Source organism: Sitophilus oryzae, unplaced genomic scaffold (assembly GCF_002938485.1).
Source record: "Sitophilus oryzae breed Bouriz unplaced genomic scaffold, Soryzae_2.0 scaffold_1583_pilon_pilon, whole genome shotgun sequence".
Classification (NCBI taxonomy): Eukaryota; Metazoa; Arthropoda; class Insecta; order Coleoptera; family Curculionidae; genus Sitophilus; species Sitophilus oryzae.
Genome location: NW_022146262.1, coordinates 21,653 through 39,522, shown reverse-complemented (window position 1 = coordinate 39,522; position 17,870 = coordinate 21,653). Strand labels below are relative to the sequence as shown.

The 17,870-nt window shown below is 31.0% G+C and overlaps 1 protein-coding gene across 1 annotated transcript in view; it reads right to left on the bottom strand.

Annotated features, from left to right (window-relative positions):
- Positions 1-282: 282 nt before the first annotated feature.
- Positions 283-17,870, bottom strand: part of LOC115879660 (period circadian protein-like) — a 36,867-nt gene continuing 19,279 nt past the window's right edge. The window contains 5 exon segments of the mRNA XM_030896575.1: positions 283-488; positions 3,619-3,756; positions 3,847-3,870; positions 3,872-4,015; positions 6,991-7,023. Coding sequence (XP_030752435.1) covers positions 402-488; positions 3,619-3,756; positions 3,847-3,870; positions 3,872-4,015; positions 6,991-7,023 — 426 coding nt within the window. The 3' untranslated portion in view covers positions 283-401.

The following is a 17,870-nucleotide window of genomic DNA, read 5'->3' as shown; positions in this document are numbered from 1 at the left end:
CTAATGGGATCCGGGTTTTATGGTTGCAAACATATCAGAAACAAATTTGGAGGTTGAAAAATAAAGATAAAACTCTTAAGAAATAAGTATATTTCTATATAAACATTTAAAAATTAGCTTAATTCTAGTTGATTAGTTAATTCTAGTTGCCATCTAAAATAAAATAAATAGGCATAGTAAAAATACCACAATAAAATTTTATGAGAACATTGATTTCTAATATATAAAAATGTATCAAATTTACAGATTAGTTGTATAAAAATATACACATAAAACCACCAAAATAAGTAGAAAAGATAAGAACTTTTATATAATATACTCGTATAAAAATACAATTGTTATAAATAAAATTTTATGTCGATTTTATAAAACGATGTAAAGCTGTGCTATGTTTTGAGTACTCAACAATTGGCTTCTGGAGGTGGTAACGGTGCATTTTCTTCATATATCATCATCAGTGAACTATAAGAACGTCTTTTTTTTGTTCCCTAGAAAAAAATCTTTTATTAATTACATATTTTCATAGGTTTGTAAAAATTATATATTAATAAATAATGATCTGTACACTTAAATTTTAGTTATATAACATTAGACAAAGTATAATGCTACATAATAGTTAAGGACGCTAGAAATCTCGGCATATATTTTGACTCTAATTTAAAATTTGATATACATGTAAAAAATAAATTGAAAATTGCATATATGCGACTAAAAGGTTTGGTTTATTTTAAGAAACATCTTCCTCAGAATACAAAATATTATCTGTGCAATTCGCTAATTTTGTCCTTGTTTGATTACGGAGATCTGGTATACGGCTCTTCATTGACTCAAATGGTTGCCAGATCCATTCAAAAACTTCAAAATTCCTGCATGAGATTTTCGTATATCTCATTTCGTACACATGTTACGCCATATTTAAATCAATTTAATATTCTGTCTATCGTAAATAGGCGAAAACTTCATATGTTACCATTTATCTACCGTATCTTACAAACTGGCCAACCGCCTTATTTAAAATCATTGTTTATACCTTTTGACCACACTCATGTAACAAGAAACTTACATCGTTTCAGAATACCTCAACATAGAACGGATGGCTTTCAGAAATCGTTTTCTTTTCTTGCGCCGCAATTATGGAATTCTCTTCCAATCAGTGTTAAATGCTATAAATCACATTATTTTAATAAATATGTTAAGAATAATTTGCTGGTTTTACAATCGAATATAATAGAGAACGTATTTCTAAATTTTTCTTTTATCTTTTGTTATTTTGGCAAACTGTGGTGAACGGGCCTTTAATTTGATACGGTTTTGACTGGCTCACTGCTCAGCTTTACAATTTTGGAAAATATTTGTGTATGTGTTGAAATTGTATTTATATACTTTTTAACTTGCTAAATTGTCTTGCAGACGCTTTGTTCTGTGCGTTCGGGGTTTCTTTTTGCTTTGCCGGTGGTCCTCTGTTTTTTCTTACGGGTTTGTTTGTTGTTGGTATATTATTGTATTGAAAATGAAATTCTGTTTAGTTATTTTTTACAGGGAGTGTGCCACACTGATGCCTTTGGCAATCAGTGAATCGGTTTTATAATCGCGGTGCACTCCTTATTAGGTTATTAGGCTATTAGTCAGCCAAAGTATGGTTTGTATTTTATATATTTTTTATATTGGGGCCTAATAAAAAGATTTGATTTGATTTGATTTGATAATAATATCCTAAAATGTAATAATATACAGGGCGAGTCTTAAATAAACAAATATTTTCAGGGCTGGTAGATCTCTACCACTCTGACTAGTTTAAAAAAACGTTCTTGCCTTTTTGTGTAATGTTTTTACAGTTTTGAAAAAGAAATAATATTTAAAAAGCTGTTTTTTTTATAAATTACCGATAATTTTACATCACTAGGCTAACTGTGCTAATAACTTGCCGATGTTTAGGTGAGAATCGGTCTTAAATGGACGATTTAAGTATGAATATCTATACAGGGTGCTACAAATTCGAGGTACGAGCATTGGTATCTCAGTAACCGTATAATAGATACGAACATGGTTAAATTGGGGCAAAGTTGAGCTTTGTGATGTTCACCAAGATGCCATCAAAAAAGTTTTAAAAATTTCAAGGATGAGTTTTTTTGGAAAAAACGGATTTTTATGAAAATCAATTTTATTTTTTCCTGTCATTATTTTTTAGAAAATCAAAAAACTAATTGCACTTTCTCATAGCCACTTTATTATGGCTATCTGCTAGTATTTTTAGATTTTCAATTTAGCTGATAATTTATGTGATACAGAGGCCAACTTAATATTTTTTAAATACGGACCTGCATTTTTTTATTTCAGATTTTGAAAGAACTCGGTCTACTGAGGTACAATGATATGCCACACTTTATACTTTTTTTTTGTTTTGGGTACCTGAACAACAACAAAACTATTCAATAATTATTTAAAATAATTTCAAGCCCGACTTTGGTTTTTTAAATTATTTAATCTAATTATATTCATCGCAACAATATTGATCAGCGCTAATTAACATTGAATAAGGAAAATTGAGCCAATTGGAAGATTCAAATAAATAATATCCAGGTCAGCAATTTCAATAAGATATTATTTTTAAACTTTTACTGTGAATTTGATATCTCAGTGTGTGATCTAATAATATGCATAATATTAATCGTAGTTATTTTTAATAGTAGTAGTTTCTAATGCTCTACATGTTCGAAAGGATTACCCTTTTGCACAAATTTATTTTTCGTTCAATTTTTATTTATAGCTCTTTGAACTTTCTTCTTATACTTCCAAGAATGTATTTTTGTACTCTTTATTGTAAATAGTGAGATGTATTGATTTCACTTTTAAAAATGATGTCAAGTAATGTCCTCCTCGCCCCTTGGCGACAGGTCTAAAGGAACCCTCGCTGGGCATTATACTGCCCTACCATTGCCAATCCATCTTCCGGGGAAATTATTTTTTATATTATTTTTATTATTGCATTTGATTTTCTGTATTCAATGTTTTACGCCACGTCATTGTTAAGTTTGAAAGCTTATTAATATTGTAACGATGAATAGATTAAATATTAAAAAAAACAGGGGCGGACTTGAAATTAGTTTAAATAAATTGTGTGTTTTAAATGTCCAAAACAAAAAAAAATTAAGTGTGGCATATCGTTGTACTCAGGAGATCGAGTTCTTTCAAAACCTGAAATAAAAAGTGCAGGTCCATATTTAAAAAATTAAAGTTGGCCTCTGTATCTCATAAATTATCAGTCAGTTAATTTGGAAATTTAAAAATACTATCAGATAGCCCTAATAAAGTGGCTAGTGGAGAAAGTGCAATTAGTTTTTGATTTTTAAAAGTAACGACAGGAGAAAATAAAATTGATTTTCAAAAAAATCCGTTTTTTCCAAAAAACTCAGCAATCCTTGATATTTTTAAAACTTTGTGAACATTCCGTCATCTTTGTGAACATTCCAAAGCGGAACTTCGCCCCAATTTAACCATGTTCGTATCTATTACGGTTACCGAGATACCAATGCTCGTACCTCGAATTTGTAGCACCCTGTATATATTATCTTTATATTATTATTATAATTTTTCATTAATGTAAGGTTAAGTACTTACTTCAGCGCCATTCGCAGATGTGTCATCGCCACTACTGCTGCTCGACATAAACCCTTCCTCTAGTGTTAGTGCTTTAGATAAACCTTCCAATTCCATTTCTATATAAAGTTGATGCAGTTGATCGTTGACCATCATTGGCTAAAAAAATAAATTCAATTGAACCCCTAATTTTATTTAGAAATGTTAAGAAACGATGAAATAAGCTTAAATATTTTATATAATACTAACCTGATTGACATTTTTAGGACATTTAAATCGATTTTTTAAGTATATCTTCTAGATCTTTGACGGATACTTGGTATCGATAAATTAGTTCTGGAGACATGGATACAGATTCCAACCATGGCGGTTCTTTTTTCCTCATAGGGTATGATTTTTGGTGTTGTCGTAATATGTCCTTTAAGGAAAACTAGTATTTGAATATTTTAATCGTCAATACTGAAGGAACAAAAAGTTTATCAATGTCTTGTTTATGTCCACAGTTAAAAACATCTGATTTTATTCATTTTTTAAAAATGGCGCATCTCATAATATATGACACGGAGGGTCAAAGGAGAACGATCTTGGTGGGATATGTTAAAGACAGTGTTTACACCACTCGACCAACTATTGTCGACAATATGAGGGAAATGATTGTGGCTGCTTTTCGAAGTAGAATCCCACATATCCTCTGAACACTAAAAATCTTTTGATTTTATGTCATCTAGGTAATTTTGTCACACAATACGTGTATATTTAGTTTTAATTCTGTAATAAAGTAAAAATATATTTTAAACGTGTATATTTTATTACCGTTGAATATTACAATCAATATCCTTTTATTTTTGTTAAATTAACAAGAGTATATTGCAGCTACCTAGATTTTATCAAATAATAAATATCTACGGACGTAAAATTCCGAGTGTTCCGAGAAATGACGAAGCGTTCCATTAGAAAAAAAAACAACTTTGATGTGTAACTTATTTTGGGAACACGCTGTAGAACTTCTAGTATATATTTTTTATAAAATGATTTCATTTAACCTACATATACTCCCTAAAGTTCATTTCGATATAAACTATCGTTCCTCTGCCTAAGCCTCTGCGTCGCGTCGTATGGGAGGCGCCACCATCAATAATTTAAAACTTAAATTTCATTCAGATTTTATTTCTTTAATGATAATTTATGAATAAATAATTTAATGGAGTTATTATATAAAACATACACAGGGTGAGCGAAAAAAAAATCGGGATGACGTTTAAAAAATATTAGGCGATTTTCATATAAAAATTTTTAATTTGACGTTTCTCTAAAATGTTATTTATACAGGGTGAACCAAAATCACAATATAACTTGTCTTTTTTTCTTGTAAACTGGTTTATGCAGAAAAATTTGTAGAGGCAAAAAAGTTCCTAAATTGACTTTTAACTAGAAACATTTTTATTTCAAAATTAGACAGGAGTAAAATTTATAGTGAAACATTGAAAAAGGACTAGCTGTTTGAACACTCTATATGATAACAAAATATTTATAGCTGTAAGTATTATTCCACACAAAAACACGACTTGATAAATAACATCAATAATAAATAACTTACTTGATCCATACATCAGATTTCAATTTTTTAACTTGAACCGTTTTTGAAATACTTATTTTGAACTTTTTTCCTTACTTTTTTGAACTATTTTAAAAACTGATCTTGGTTCACATTATACCGGGTGCGTCTCAAAACCCCTATAACTTTTTATTTTTCAGATAAAAAACGAGATTTAGTATGTTAGTATATGACATAAATTGAAATTGATTGACGTATTCAATTGTTTTTGGTCACTTCCTGTTTCACCGGAAATGACTACAACTTTTGAATTTTAAATAGCACCCTCATTTTTTGTTTACTTTATTCGATAGAAAATGACACCCTGAATAGAATGACATATCATATGTCAACTTTTGACATTTTCTCATACGGTTTATTTAAAATTGTAAAATGCAGTTCATAACGACAATTCGACTCGAAATGGCAAGTGTGTGGTACCAAATTATTCGTAAAAAAATGCTTTTTCCAAATAAGCTAATGAGCCACTCTCGTTCCATTTGAAAAAATTAAGATATGATTAAAAATACGATTTGAGCATCTTTAAACCGACCAGGACAATACACGAAAAACATTAGACACTGAAATCTATTTTTCCAAGGCTTCTTGATTAAAAATTAGTGTTTTTAACATAGCCATGGAACTCTAGATTGAAATTTAAAATACGATTTGTTTTAAAGCGAAAATGTCAAAAGTTGACATATGATATGTCATTCTATTCCCAATGTCATTAAATGAACAAAGTAAAAAAATACCGAGGGTGCCATTTAAAAATCAAAAGTTGTAGTAATTTCCGGTGAAACAGGAAGTGACCAGAAACAATTGAATACGTCAATCAATTCTATTTTACGTCATATACTAACATCCAAATCTCGTTTTTATGTGAAAAAAATAAAGTTATAAAGTGAGCCTCTTTTGAGACGCACCCGGTATAAGCAAATAAGTTTTTAGGGAAACGTAAAAAGAAAAAGTTTGTTTCATATACAGAATTTTTCTGTTACTAAAAAGCAATCACGGCCAGAATTTTTAGCATTTATTTAGCATTTATTCTATACACCCTGTATATGCTCCAAAGGCACGGGAAGTTAAAATTACTTTTTGTTGCTATTTTTATATTTTTACAGTTTGGAAATTTTATGCCAAATTTGAAACAGAAATGATAATGAAATATGATTGAAAAAAAGCTTCAAACGGCTGGGGAATGACAATACATGATAATTTTGTCGAGGTCAATCTCTAGACGTCATTTACTAAAAATTGATATAAAACTTAAAATTCACTAATTATAGAAAGGTTAAAAAAGGATAGAACGTTTCCAGACACACAAATCTATTTCCAAAAAAATATTTTTTCTCGAATTTGAAACTACACTATTTTAAAAATCACTTTTCTCAATATAAAAATAAATTACAACATTATTAAGAACAACTGGCAGTAAGCGCCATTAAAAATTAAAGAAGAGTTCGGGCCGTAGTAGTAATGACGTCTAGGGCTTGATCTTGCCAAAATTATTATTTTTTTTCCATCGTATGGTACTAGATTCTAGATAGAGTTTTCTCCTCAATAAAGACAATAAAACGATACGATACTGTATATGGAGTAGAACATGGTAGATAGAGAGTTATACCAGAGTCTATAACTACGTCTGTTTTTACATATACTCACATCGTCAATTTGACTAGTCCTGTTCTGTGATGTGGTATCGTCATTTGATCCAGACAGTGTCAGTTTTCAGAAACGAGGAGTACGAGGAAGAGTAACAACTGCTCTCTTCATCAAGTTGTTATTTTTTCTGTAGCTAATTCTAGTTTAGGTTTAGGAATTTCCTGCATCTGAAAATAAATAAGATAGACATGCTTTATATAGGAAATAAATAAAATATGTAGGAACAATCATTTTAAACTTGGACAGTCAAAATAATCTTTAGTAGTTTTATTTAATTTGACGAGTAAAAAACATTTAATTCTAATTTAAAAGCCAAATTTACAAGGCGATATTTTTAGGTACATTTCCTTCCAATTTTGGATTTGCACCTCTTGTTAGTTTTCTTTAGTATCGCCATGTAAGCAAAAAGGAAGATGTACACGTATAAGTTATTAAGTCTAATGGATAAACATGTTTAAAGATATCGTTCTCATTATGGAAGATACTTTTTGTATTATATTTTGGTAATATTTAAAATGTGCATTATTTGATGATAATAGCCTTATATACAAGGGTAATGCGCTATATATATATATATATATATATATATATATATATATATATATACTATATATATATATATATATATATATATATATATATATATATATATACAAGGTTAGTGAGCTAAGACGACGACCATTCGTGCCTTGAACTTTGGTACGGCTAATGTCAAGGATGGAGAGCTGGCCTCTGTGGAGCCGTCTCAGATATTGGCTTTTGTTAAAGCCTTGAGACTATGATGAGTTATAACTCGTTATTACTCAAGAAAGGGGAACACATAACAGATCTTTAAGGTCGCGGTGACTAACTCCCCTCCTAAATATTCTACATTCTATATTCTACAAGGGTAATAGGTAGGTATGTAAATGTAAAATTTAAAATTAATCCAAAGTTTAAAATTTAGTTTAAACTAACAATTTTATCCTTTAATATTTTATGGTATATAGCTAACTATATGTGAAACTGAAACATGAATCTTTGAACTGAAAGAAAAACTGAATCATGTAACATTTTTTGGGATATTTTTTACTTTTTCTAGTTTTAAAATTTTATTTGTCCTTCTTTTACTCGCATAACTACTATTTTTGGAGATAAGATTGTACTCAAATATTCCAATCAATGCAATTGTGACTGGGTGTTTCCCCAGGAACTTAATTTAAACTTAGCTTTTATTATTTTATGTCGATTTTTAGGTTTGTTTCAGTCATTATGGTTTCAGTAGTTATATTTTGAAACATTTGAAATACATATAATAAAAATCCTTGATTTATTACAGAAATGGATTATTATTAACTGGGAACGATTTTTAGAATTGATTGCTATAATTTCAGTACGTGTAAATCAACCTTTCAAAGCTAATTCTACAGAAACTTTTCGCGACATACTGACCTGGTAATTAATCCTAAACTCGTGGTCTGGGTTTAAACGTGTAAGATAATAATGGAAATATATTCTATGTTTTAATCAAATATGTCACAACGAGACAAAAAAAGTGGTCTGATACATTTCGTCTATGAGGTATTGTTGACAGATTTCGGTGACTTTAAATTACTACTGCAAAAGATTTTGCACTAGTAATTATAAGTCCACCACAATTTTTTTTACCGAAATATGCGTTCCGCATATTGCAGGTTTGGTCCAGCAACCCCTAGTCTTCGCACAATATTCCTAAACTTTTATTTGTGTACCTGGTTAATTCAATATCCTTCCCATCTAACTCATCTGTATACATACAGTGTCCCAGATAAAGTTTGCATCATATGGAACTTTTTTTATTTATTGACTTGATGAAATTTGACTTGGGCGATAGTTTCTGCTTTGATATAGATTAAAAATTTACTCTGTTGCCGTCGGGTATCTATCAAATTGGACGTTTAAAGTAATAAATGGCTAAAAAACGGGTTTCGTGGCTAAATTTAGAAAAACTTTACTTAAAAAAGTTGTCTTTCTTTAATTCTACATAAATATACCAGTTTTCAGCCATCTAGATGAAACCATTTTTTTCGCCATAGCCACCAATTCTCGTGATAGAAGCAAAAAAAACTGACATGAACCCGTTTATCATTCAAATATTTATCTAGTATTCATATATTTTTTTTTTTATGAAAATCTATAAATCAATCTATAATAATTCTTCTATATATCGAGGTGATAATATTTTTTATACATTTTTATGTCTAATTACCTAATTTAAGTTTAAATTTAGTATTGTGCAAATAAGTTCCCAGCATGTACCGGGTGGCCAACTAAGAATGGACACCGGCTCTATCTTAGAAACTACTTATCGTATAACATTGGGGAAAAAATCTAATAAGTAAATCCACAAGAGAAATTGCTGAAAATTATTAATTATTAATTATTTTTAAGTTTGAAAAGTGTCCGCTAGGGGGCGTATATGTGATGGCCAATCATAAAACAGGATTTTCCTAAAAAATACGCAGGTGAAGGTATTTTAAATATTGCTAATGTAATCAATGGGAAATTTGTAGCCTTCCCCCACTAGTCTATTTTATGAGATAGAGCAAAATACTCTATATAAAAAAAGTTACAAATTTCTCGATGATTACAATAGTAATATTTAAAATACCTGTCCACCTGCATATTTTTGAGAAAAACCCTGTTTTCTGATTGACTATCAGAGAAGCGCCCCATAGCGAATATTTTTCGAACTTAAAAATAATTTCCAGTGATTTATGTTGGTCGATTTACTTATTACAATATTTTTTCTAAAGTTATACGATACGTAGTTTCTGAGATACAGCCGGCATCAATTCTTAGTTGGCCACCCGGTACGAATAGAAATTTTATGATTCCATTTTTGAGGTACGAGCATTAATATCTCGGCAACGGTTAATAGATACGAATATGGTTAACTTAGGGCAAAGTTGCGCTTTGGGATATTCACCAACATGCCATTAAAAAAGTTTTAAAAATTTCAAGAATTGCTGAGTTTTTTAGAAAAAACAGATTTTTTTGAAAATAAATTTTATTTTTTCCTGTCTGCTGTTGCTTCTTAGAAAATAATAAAATAATTACTTTATTAGGTCTAATTGATAGTATTTTTAGATTTTCAAATAACTTGATAATTTGTGAGATACAGAGGACAACTTAATATTTTTAAATACCGACCTGCATTTTTTATTTCAGGTTTTGAAAGAACTTGGTGTCCTGAGTACAATGATATGCCACACTTTATACTTTTTTTTTTGTTTTGGGTACCTTAATAACAACAAAACTATATAATTACTATTTAAAATAATTTCAAGTCAGACTCTGTTTTTTTTTAAATTTTTTAATCTGATTATATTCATTCCAACAATATTGATCAGCGCTAATTAACATTGAATAAGGAAAATCGAGCCGATTAAAAGATTCAAATAAATAATATTCAGGTCAGCAATTTAAAGATGTTATTTTTATTTTTTTTCTTGTGAATTTGGAAATCTGTGTACGATCTAATAATATGCATACTATTAATCGTAATTATTATAAATAAATCAACTTCTACAAACTAGTTGCTAATGCTCTACATGTTCGAAAGTGTTACCACCCTCCCTATTGCACAAATTTATTTTTCGTTCAATTTGATTTATAGCTCTTTGAACATATCTCCTTCGTATACTTCCGAATGCATTTTGTACTTTTTTATAGTAAATGTTACAATGTTTGATTTTACTTTTACAAATGATGTCAAGTAATGCCCCCCCCCCTTGGCTCCAGGAATCTCGTTGGACGTTATACTGCTCTACCAATTCCAATCCATTATTAAATTATTTGATTGTTTATATTATATTACATTTATATTATTTTTTATTGTTTTATCGCATTTGATTTTCCGTATTTAATGTTTTACGCCACGTCATTATTAAGTTTGAAAGCTTATCAATATATTGTAACATGAATAGATTAAATATATATTTTTTAAAATATTTAGTCTATTCAACAGAGCCGGACTTGAAATTAGTTGAAATAAATTGTGCTCAAACATCAGAAACAACAAAAAAATATTAAATGTGGCATATCATTGTACTCAGGAGATCGAGTTCTTTCAAAACCGCCAATAAAAAATGCAGGTCCGTATTTAAAAAATTAAGTTGATCTCTGTATCTCACAAACTATCAGCTAATTTGAAAATCTAATAATTGGCGCCAGGAGGCACGTATAGCCGCCCATACTAAAATATGTTAATAAAAAGTTGGTAGGCAGTTCTTTTAGTTTCAAAGTAAAGGAATTTTTCCAATTTTGGTTCGCGGTTATTTCCCCTATCCGGAACCTGGGGTCGCGTCCGATGGGAGTTTGGAGTTCTCCACACGGATTTTCTCAAAAACGGACTACGGAAACACGGAATATCTCAAAAACTGCGACACTGACTGATTTTGATGTTATTACAAATTTTGTTGCAAATATTATTCCTAATCTTTAATTGAAAACTTTTTTTGCCGATCTTAATAACCTACCATACCTGTTGGTATGGTCGGCTAAAAATACTATCGGATAACCCTAATAAAGTGGCTAAGAGAATGTGAAGTTAGTTTTTTGATTTACGCGAGTACTTAAGGGTTAAAACTATGCATTAGCCCAGTTAATGATATTAAAAAAATTAAAGGCTGCTATTAGACTTGGATTAAGACAAATTCATAAAATTGCGATTCTTTCATCAAGGAAACCGAAATCGACAAAATGCTACGAAACGAAGCAGAATCGGACCTATGTGGATATAAAAAATAATTCTTTTTTTTTTACCTGAGGAATCTCCCCACGAAGTATGGCACATGTTCCTTGAAACGTCCTGTGAACCGATTGAGTTTTACAATAGCTGTCGTTTTCATCGAAATCGCCCACGGAACTATTCCTCGAACTGGGAGAGTAAGATGGCGGCGGAGATGGGCCATCTCCCTTCCCGCGCGGCCGATCCACCCTCTGCGATATTGCTCTTTGACGAGAGCGATGAGATAATCTTTGTTGGACATGGCTCGCAAGGGTTGCATTAAAGATTATGTCACGAGTAATTTTTTTAGGGATACTTATGTCGAAATATGAAATGACGGAAGTGCCAGAACGGATGACAGAATGCTACCGAATTTGTTACAGGTAAACAGGTTGCTTGACAGGTAAATAGTTAATATATTTACTTTTTACTTGTGTAATTCTATCTACAGGAGGTTTATTCCCACAAGCACCTACCAGTGACACAATGACCTACTAGGGATGACACCTACTATTACCGTATGTTCTTTTTGTGCTCTAGTAGTTTTGTCTTTTTGCTATCTAACACTGGCCACAGTCTTCGAGCTGTAGCGCAGTCCTCACGGTATTGCCACGTCTTTTTTGCTGCTAGGCCTTGATGGTAGTTCCTATAACTTCCTTCAGTGTGTTGATTGTCACAGGTGGTGGTATATGCCACGCATTCCCCCTTGACCCCCTCTTTGGCGAGTCTGTCCGCTTCCTGGCTGCCCACTACATTGCTGTGGCCAGCAGAGAGTCGCACCCCTCGACGCAGCCAGGACAGTGCTTCTCGGCAGTCCATCACAGTTTTAGATCTCAATAATTACATAGTGATGCTTTTTAGAGTATAGGCTTGGTGTATTCTCCGTCCAATAACTACAAATACACGGGTTTAAATGGCGAGTAAACGAAAAAATTAGTATATAATTATTCTAAAAGTATTAGAAAGTATAATTTGTGGAAATTGTAAACAAAAAAATAAAAAGATAATATTTTGATATCTTCAGAAGGTCTAACTTGCATTATAATTTATTATTCCAGTTAAAAAAATTAGATGAGTTCAACTACGGTAGCGAGCATAGTTTTATCACCGGTTTTACTAGTGGGGCATAATTGGATCTATTTCAGCTATAACGAAATTTTTAAAGGTACATAGTTATAATTTTAGAAGATGTTCATAAAACATTTAATCACTAGTTGATTAAAAAAGTATAAGAAATTATGACGCTAGAAAATATTGTTTCGGGAGAGTTGAATATTCGGGAAAGTTGAGTTATTGAATGTTATTGCACCCAACGATGCCCTAATTCCCTCCATTACACGTTAACATTTTTTTGGGCAATTTTATTAACATTCGAAATTGTCACCAAACCAAACCAAACCTAACCTAACACAACAAGACGCCTAGTTCGAATTCTTTTTCACTTATTTTTTAATACCCGAAACAAGCGTTACAATGGTGCCCGGTGGCGTAGAGGTACAGGTTCTCGTCTACCAATCTCAAGGTGTGGGTTTGATTCCCACACCCGGCATTTCATCAGCCGACTATTTTTATTAAAATAGAAATAATTTGGGTACCTAGGTCGACTCAGCCTTAAATGAGTACTTGGGATTCACAATCCTGAGGTAATAATAGACGGTTGAAGCGTAGTGCTAGCCACACTACCTTCCTTGTATACCGGACGGCTCTAGTATAGCAAGCTGTACCTTGCTACTCCTAATGCGTTAAACGCTATATACGGGAGCTATTATTATTATAACAGCGTTACATCACACAAACCTCGTACGTGGAGTCTTTTATAGTCTCAATAACTGCACTAGCAAAAAACTAAAATACTTAAATATTATGAAAAAAACCCGATTTCAATATTATTTTAATGCGATCTACATGACGGCGCCGGCGTGAACTAGATGTTGATCATTTCTGATTTCTGCCGTAGAGTGCGCTGCGGTCGGAATTTGTTGAAATCAACTGAAATGCACCAAGCCTATACAACTGGTCGCTTAATTTATAGCGTAAACCTCTGCTTGTTGATGGCTGTAGGACATTGCAGCCATCCGATAGCCTTAGAGATTGTCGGATGTCTAGTTCCTCTGAGATGCATATACCTGTGCCTCCTGAAGTCACGGAAGCAACTGTTCAGACTGCTATCTCTTGAGTATTCATTACTAGGTAGCATTTCATCTCTTCTTGTCGGGATGTGAATCCTTATCTTTTCTCTATTTTCTATCTTTATTTTAACATTTCATAATAGTAATGCTGGATCCTCAATATTCCATGAGAAAATTGATAATTGCGAAACAAAAATAACACGTGTACTTGTAAAACACTGATGTCACGTATCACAAGTACCGTATGATCGAAAAAAAAACGACGTCAAAATCAGCCAGGGAATGACAATCGATAATTAGATTATATTCTTCAGATAAAATCGGACAATTTTGGCGATGCAATCTCTAGATGTCATGTACTAAAACTTAACATAAAACTTGTCAAAAATTAACACTAATTAGTAATTACAGAAATATTAAAAAAGGATAGAATGTTTCCAGATACAAATCTATTTTCGAAAAATTATTTTTTCTCGAATTTAAAAATAATTAGTTCTAGACATACATATTATATACAGAATTCTAGCATACCAGTGTTTATCAACAGAAAAATGGTACTATATTATAGTAGTTATAATTTTGTTTTTTTAGAAGACGCCAATAAAAAATCTTCAGTTTAAAAATATCTTTTATGTCTCAATTGTGGAAGATATTTGATCACTTTTAACAATTTGGGGTTAAGAATGGCACGAATGCTATTTAAAATAGCTGCGAAAAAATGTACATTTGGAAAAGAATTCTTAATGAGCAAAAAACGATCTCCTGAAAGTAATTTTAGAATTTGTGCTAAGTGGATTGATTGGTTTATATAATCCGATTTTTATTTAGGCAATATTCAGTAATAAATAAAATAGATCAATTATAATGTACAGGGGGACATAGAACTACTACGTATTTTTGGAATCAGAATTAGTTTATTGGATACAATTTACCTCTATACAAAAAAGTGCCTCGTCTGTCCGTTAGAGGGCATCAAACGAATAATAGCGTAAGATAACACCCGTACATAATGTATCATTTTATAGATACATTAAAACTATAATGTTTAATGTTAGGGCTTATATTTCTAAATTTCACATTTATAGGTATGGAACGTATTCCATAGATACAGGGTGTTCCAAAAACATGTGCCATCTCTCGTGGGGATATTCCTTTCCTATATATAAGATTTAATTGTTTCTGACTCTTTAGAGATCGTTTCTAAAATTAATGACATATTTGTCCATGATCCTCTAAAACAAAAAATCCAGACGCTTATTCAAGAGTGCAGCGAAAAGGGAAACAAACTCACGTTTGTATGGGTCCCAAGCCACACTAATATACTTGGCAACACAATGGCAGATGAAGCTGCTAGAGGGGATACCATTGATTTCCCTTATATTACTAAACATGATTTTAAAAAATGTCTATACTGTTAGAAATAAATGGTGCGGGCCGCTGCCGGTCACGGAGGTATCAACTAATTTCAGGTGGACAATAAGGTTGATTGTTGGAGATTCATTCTTGTGAATTGGGCAGTCAAGATGACAGAAGGCATTCTCCGTGCTCGGATGGACAAGCCGTTCAGGGGCGGGAAAGTGAAATAGCAAAAGCGGTTCCACCGTTTCCACGGAAATCTCAAATAAAATAGTTCCAGCCCTAGCCACTAGGTGGTAGTGCAATTCATTTTTAGGTTAAGAAGTTGCTACTAGTTATTGCCAGATGGCATTAAATCAGAATTTGTTTGTAGTTTCCATAGTTTCCAACGGCCATTGTCATATTATTGTCAAATTTTCAAAAAATATTGTCGTTGTCATAGCGCCAATCATAATATATCAAATAAATGATTATCAAAATGTTTTTTAAACTATAATTTGTTATATGTGTTTTAATTAGACAATTCCTTTTGTTTGTGGCCCTAAAAATATAATGTAAGTCTTTTATTTTTGCCATCATTTAAGTACCTACTTATATTTACTCCATTTACAAAACTTTGCGCGTATTACGTTGGTCTTGTTTTATTATAATAAACGATGTTTAAATATTTCACTTATAAATAAAAACTTTAAATAATAAATTATATTTCACATGTTTGGCTTTAATTTGATTTAATAATTGTATAAATTATACTGTTAAATCTTATTTTTTACACATCACAACGATAATTGTTATTAGTATTGTTCAATTTGTGTAAAAAATAAGATGTAATAATCAAATTTAATTATTTTAGAGTGAAATTCAATAAATACGCTCATTTAAAAAGCCCGCGCTTCGATCCATTTAAAACAAGCCCTACTCAATAGATAGCGCCACTTCTGTAGGACCATTTTTCAGTATGGCGTATGAGTCCATTCTTTTTCTAGCTAGGTATATTCTTTGAAGCCGTTCGTTTGATGAAGATAAGTGTTATAGTTTTGTGTGTTCCGTATTTTGAATAAAATATTACGTTTAAAATATCCCGGTTGTTATCAATACCTATGTGGCGGATTCATCTTTCCAAAAAAATCCTTTATGGGTATTTCGCCACTGCACTGCAAGAAAATCTACAAAATAAAATAATTATTTTTTGTAAACACTTCTGCGTTAAACCTAAACGGACGCTGCTTGTCAGAAGTTACGTTTATAGTAATACAAATTTGCCTAACAAAGAAAAAAAATATACGATAGAAAGAAATAGATTCAATATACGTGGTGAAATTCGAGAAAAAATTAAAAATATTTTGAACTTTATGAAAGACATTAATATATACAACCAACTGTGATACTCTAATCTAACTGTGATACTGTGATGTAAATAACTATCTATTTTCTTGTTGTTTGTTTTTTGTATCTCTACTTTTTTTGTGTTTAGTTTTTTGATCCTTTGTCACTCAACTTGAAATGTTTAGGTCAATGTGGATTTTTAAATTTTGAATTGTCTTTGTGAGAGTGAACCCTTTGAGAATATTGAGATAGATCCGTGTAATTGCATTATTAATTAACATACGAGTTATATATGGCTTGATCCTGGTGATCGATGCCAGAGAAAAAAAAAAATCTCATATTATTATAGGTCCGGGTTAAAATGTTAATCTTTTTTTTCGATTTGTTATAATTTTGTTCGTGATTCAAATGAAATTTTGAGGACAAAAGTTACTATTAGTGCTGCATATATAATGCTAAAAAAGTGTCGACATATTCACCAAGGACGTGGATATATGGGTTGTCACTGGAATATTTTTCTAAAAAAAAATGTGTGCCATTGACTTCTTTTAAAATTGGGCAGACCGTTAAATGCTGATTCAACGTTGTCTCTTCATAAACGCAATTTAATTAAATTGTCTTAATCCAATTCTAATAGCAACCCTTAAAAAATAATGTCATTAACTTTCCAGAATGCTAAATAAGAAGTCATTGATTCCTCATCAAAAAATATGAAAAAAAGTTCCTATAAACATGTGTGCGGAAATGCATAGTTTTAAAGTTACAGGATATTAAAACTTAAAAAAAATAGATCTTTTGTAATTATCTTAAATACCATTATTTTTTAGGGATATTTGTTGTAGGTAGTAGGTAGCACTGTAGATCAATATTATAAATTTTAATAATAAAATTTAGTAATAAATAAGATTAGATAAATAATTTTTTAATTTTATTTTTATTTAAATTTTATTAATTATTGTGATTAATAAAATTGCTTTTATCTCATCTAGAAGATCGAAATGAACAGACAATATACAATATATCAAGATACAACTTTTAATTGGCATTAAATACCTAGCCTATACAATTTTGCTAATAAGAGCAAAAAAATCAGTGGCGCACATGTTTTCATTTAGAAAAATATTCCAGTGATCACCCATACGCAATCTGCGCCACAGTTTTTTAGCATTAAAATATGTAGCACTCATAGTAACTTTTACTCTCCAAATTTCATTCGAATCGCTATAAGCACACGAAAGAAAATTATAATAAATCGAAAAAAAAAAGACTTAAACCTCCTGTAGCTACGATACAAAGCAAAATCGGACCAAGGGTTGATGTGAAAAATAAATTATATTTTTACGTCAGGAATCTCCCCACGAGAGATGGCACATGTTTTTTGAAACACTCTGTATACTTCTATTAAATAAAACGTAAAAAAATGTAAAGAGGCATGTAAATTCAAAATATATGT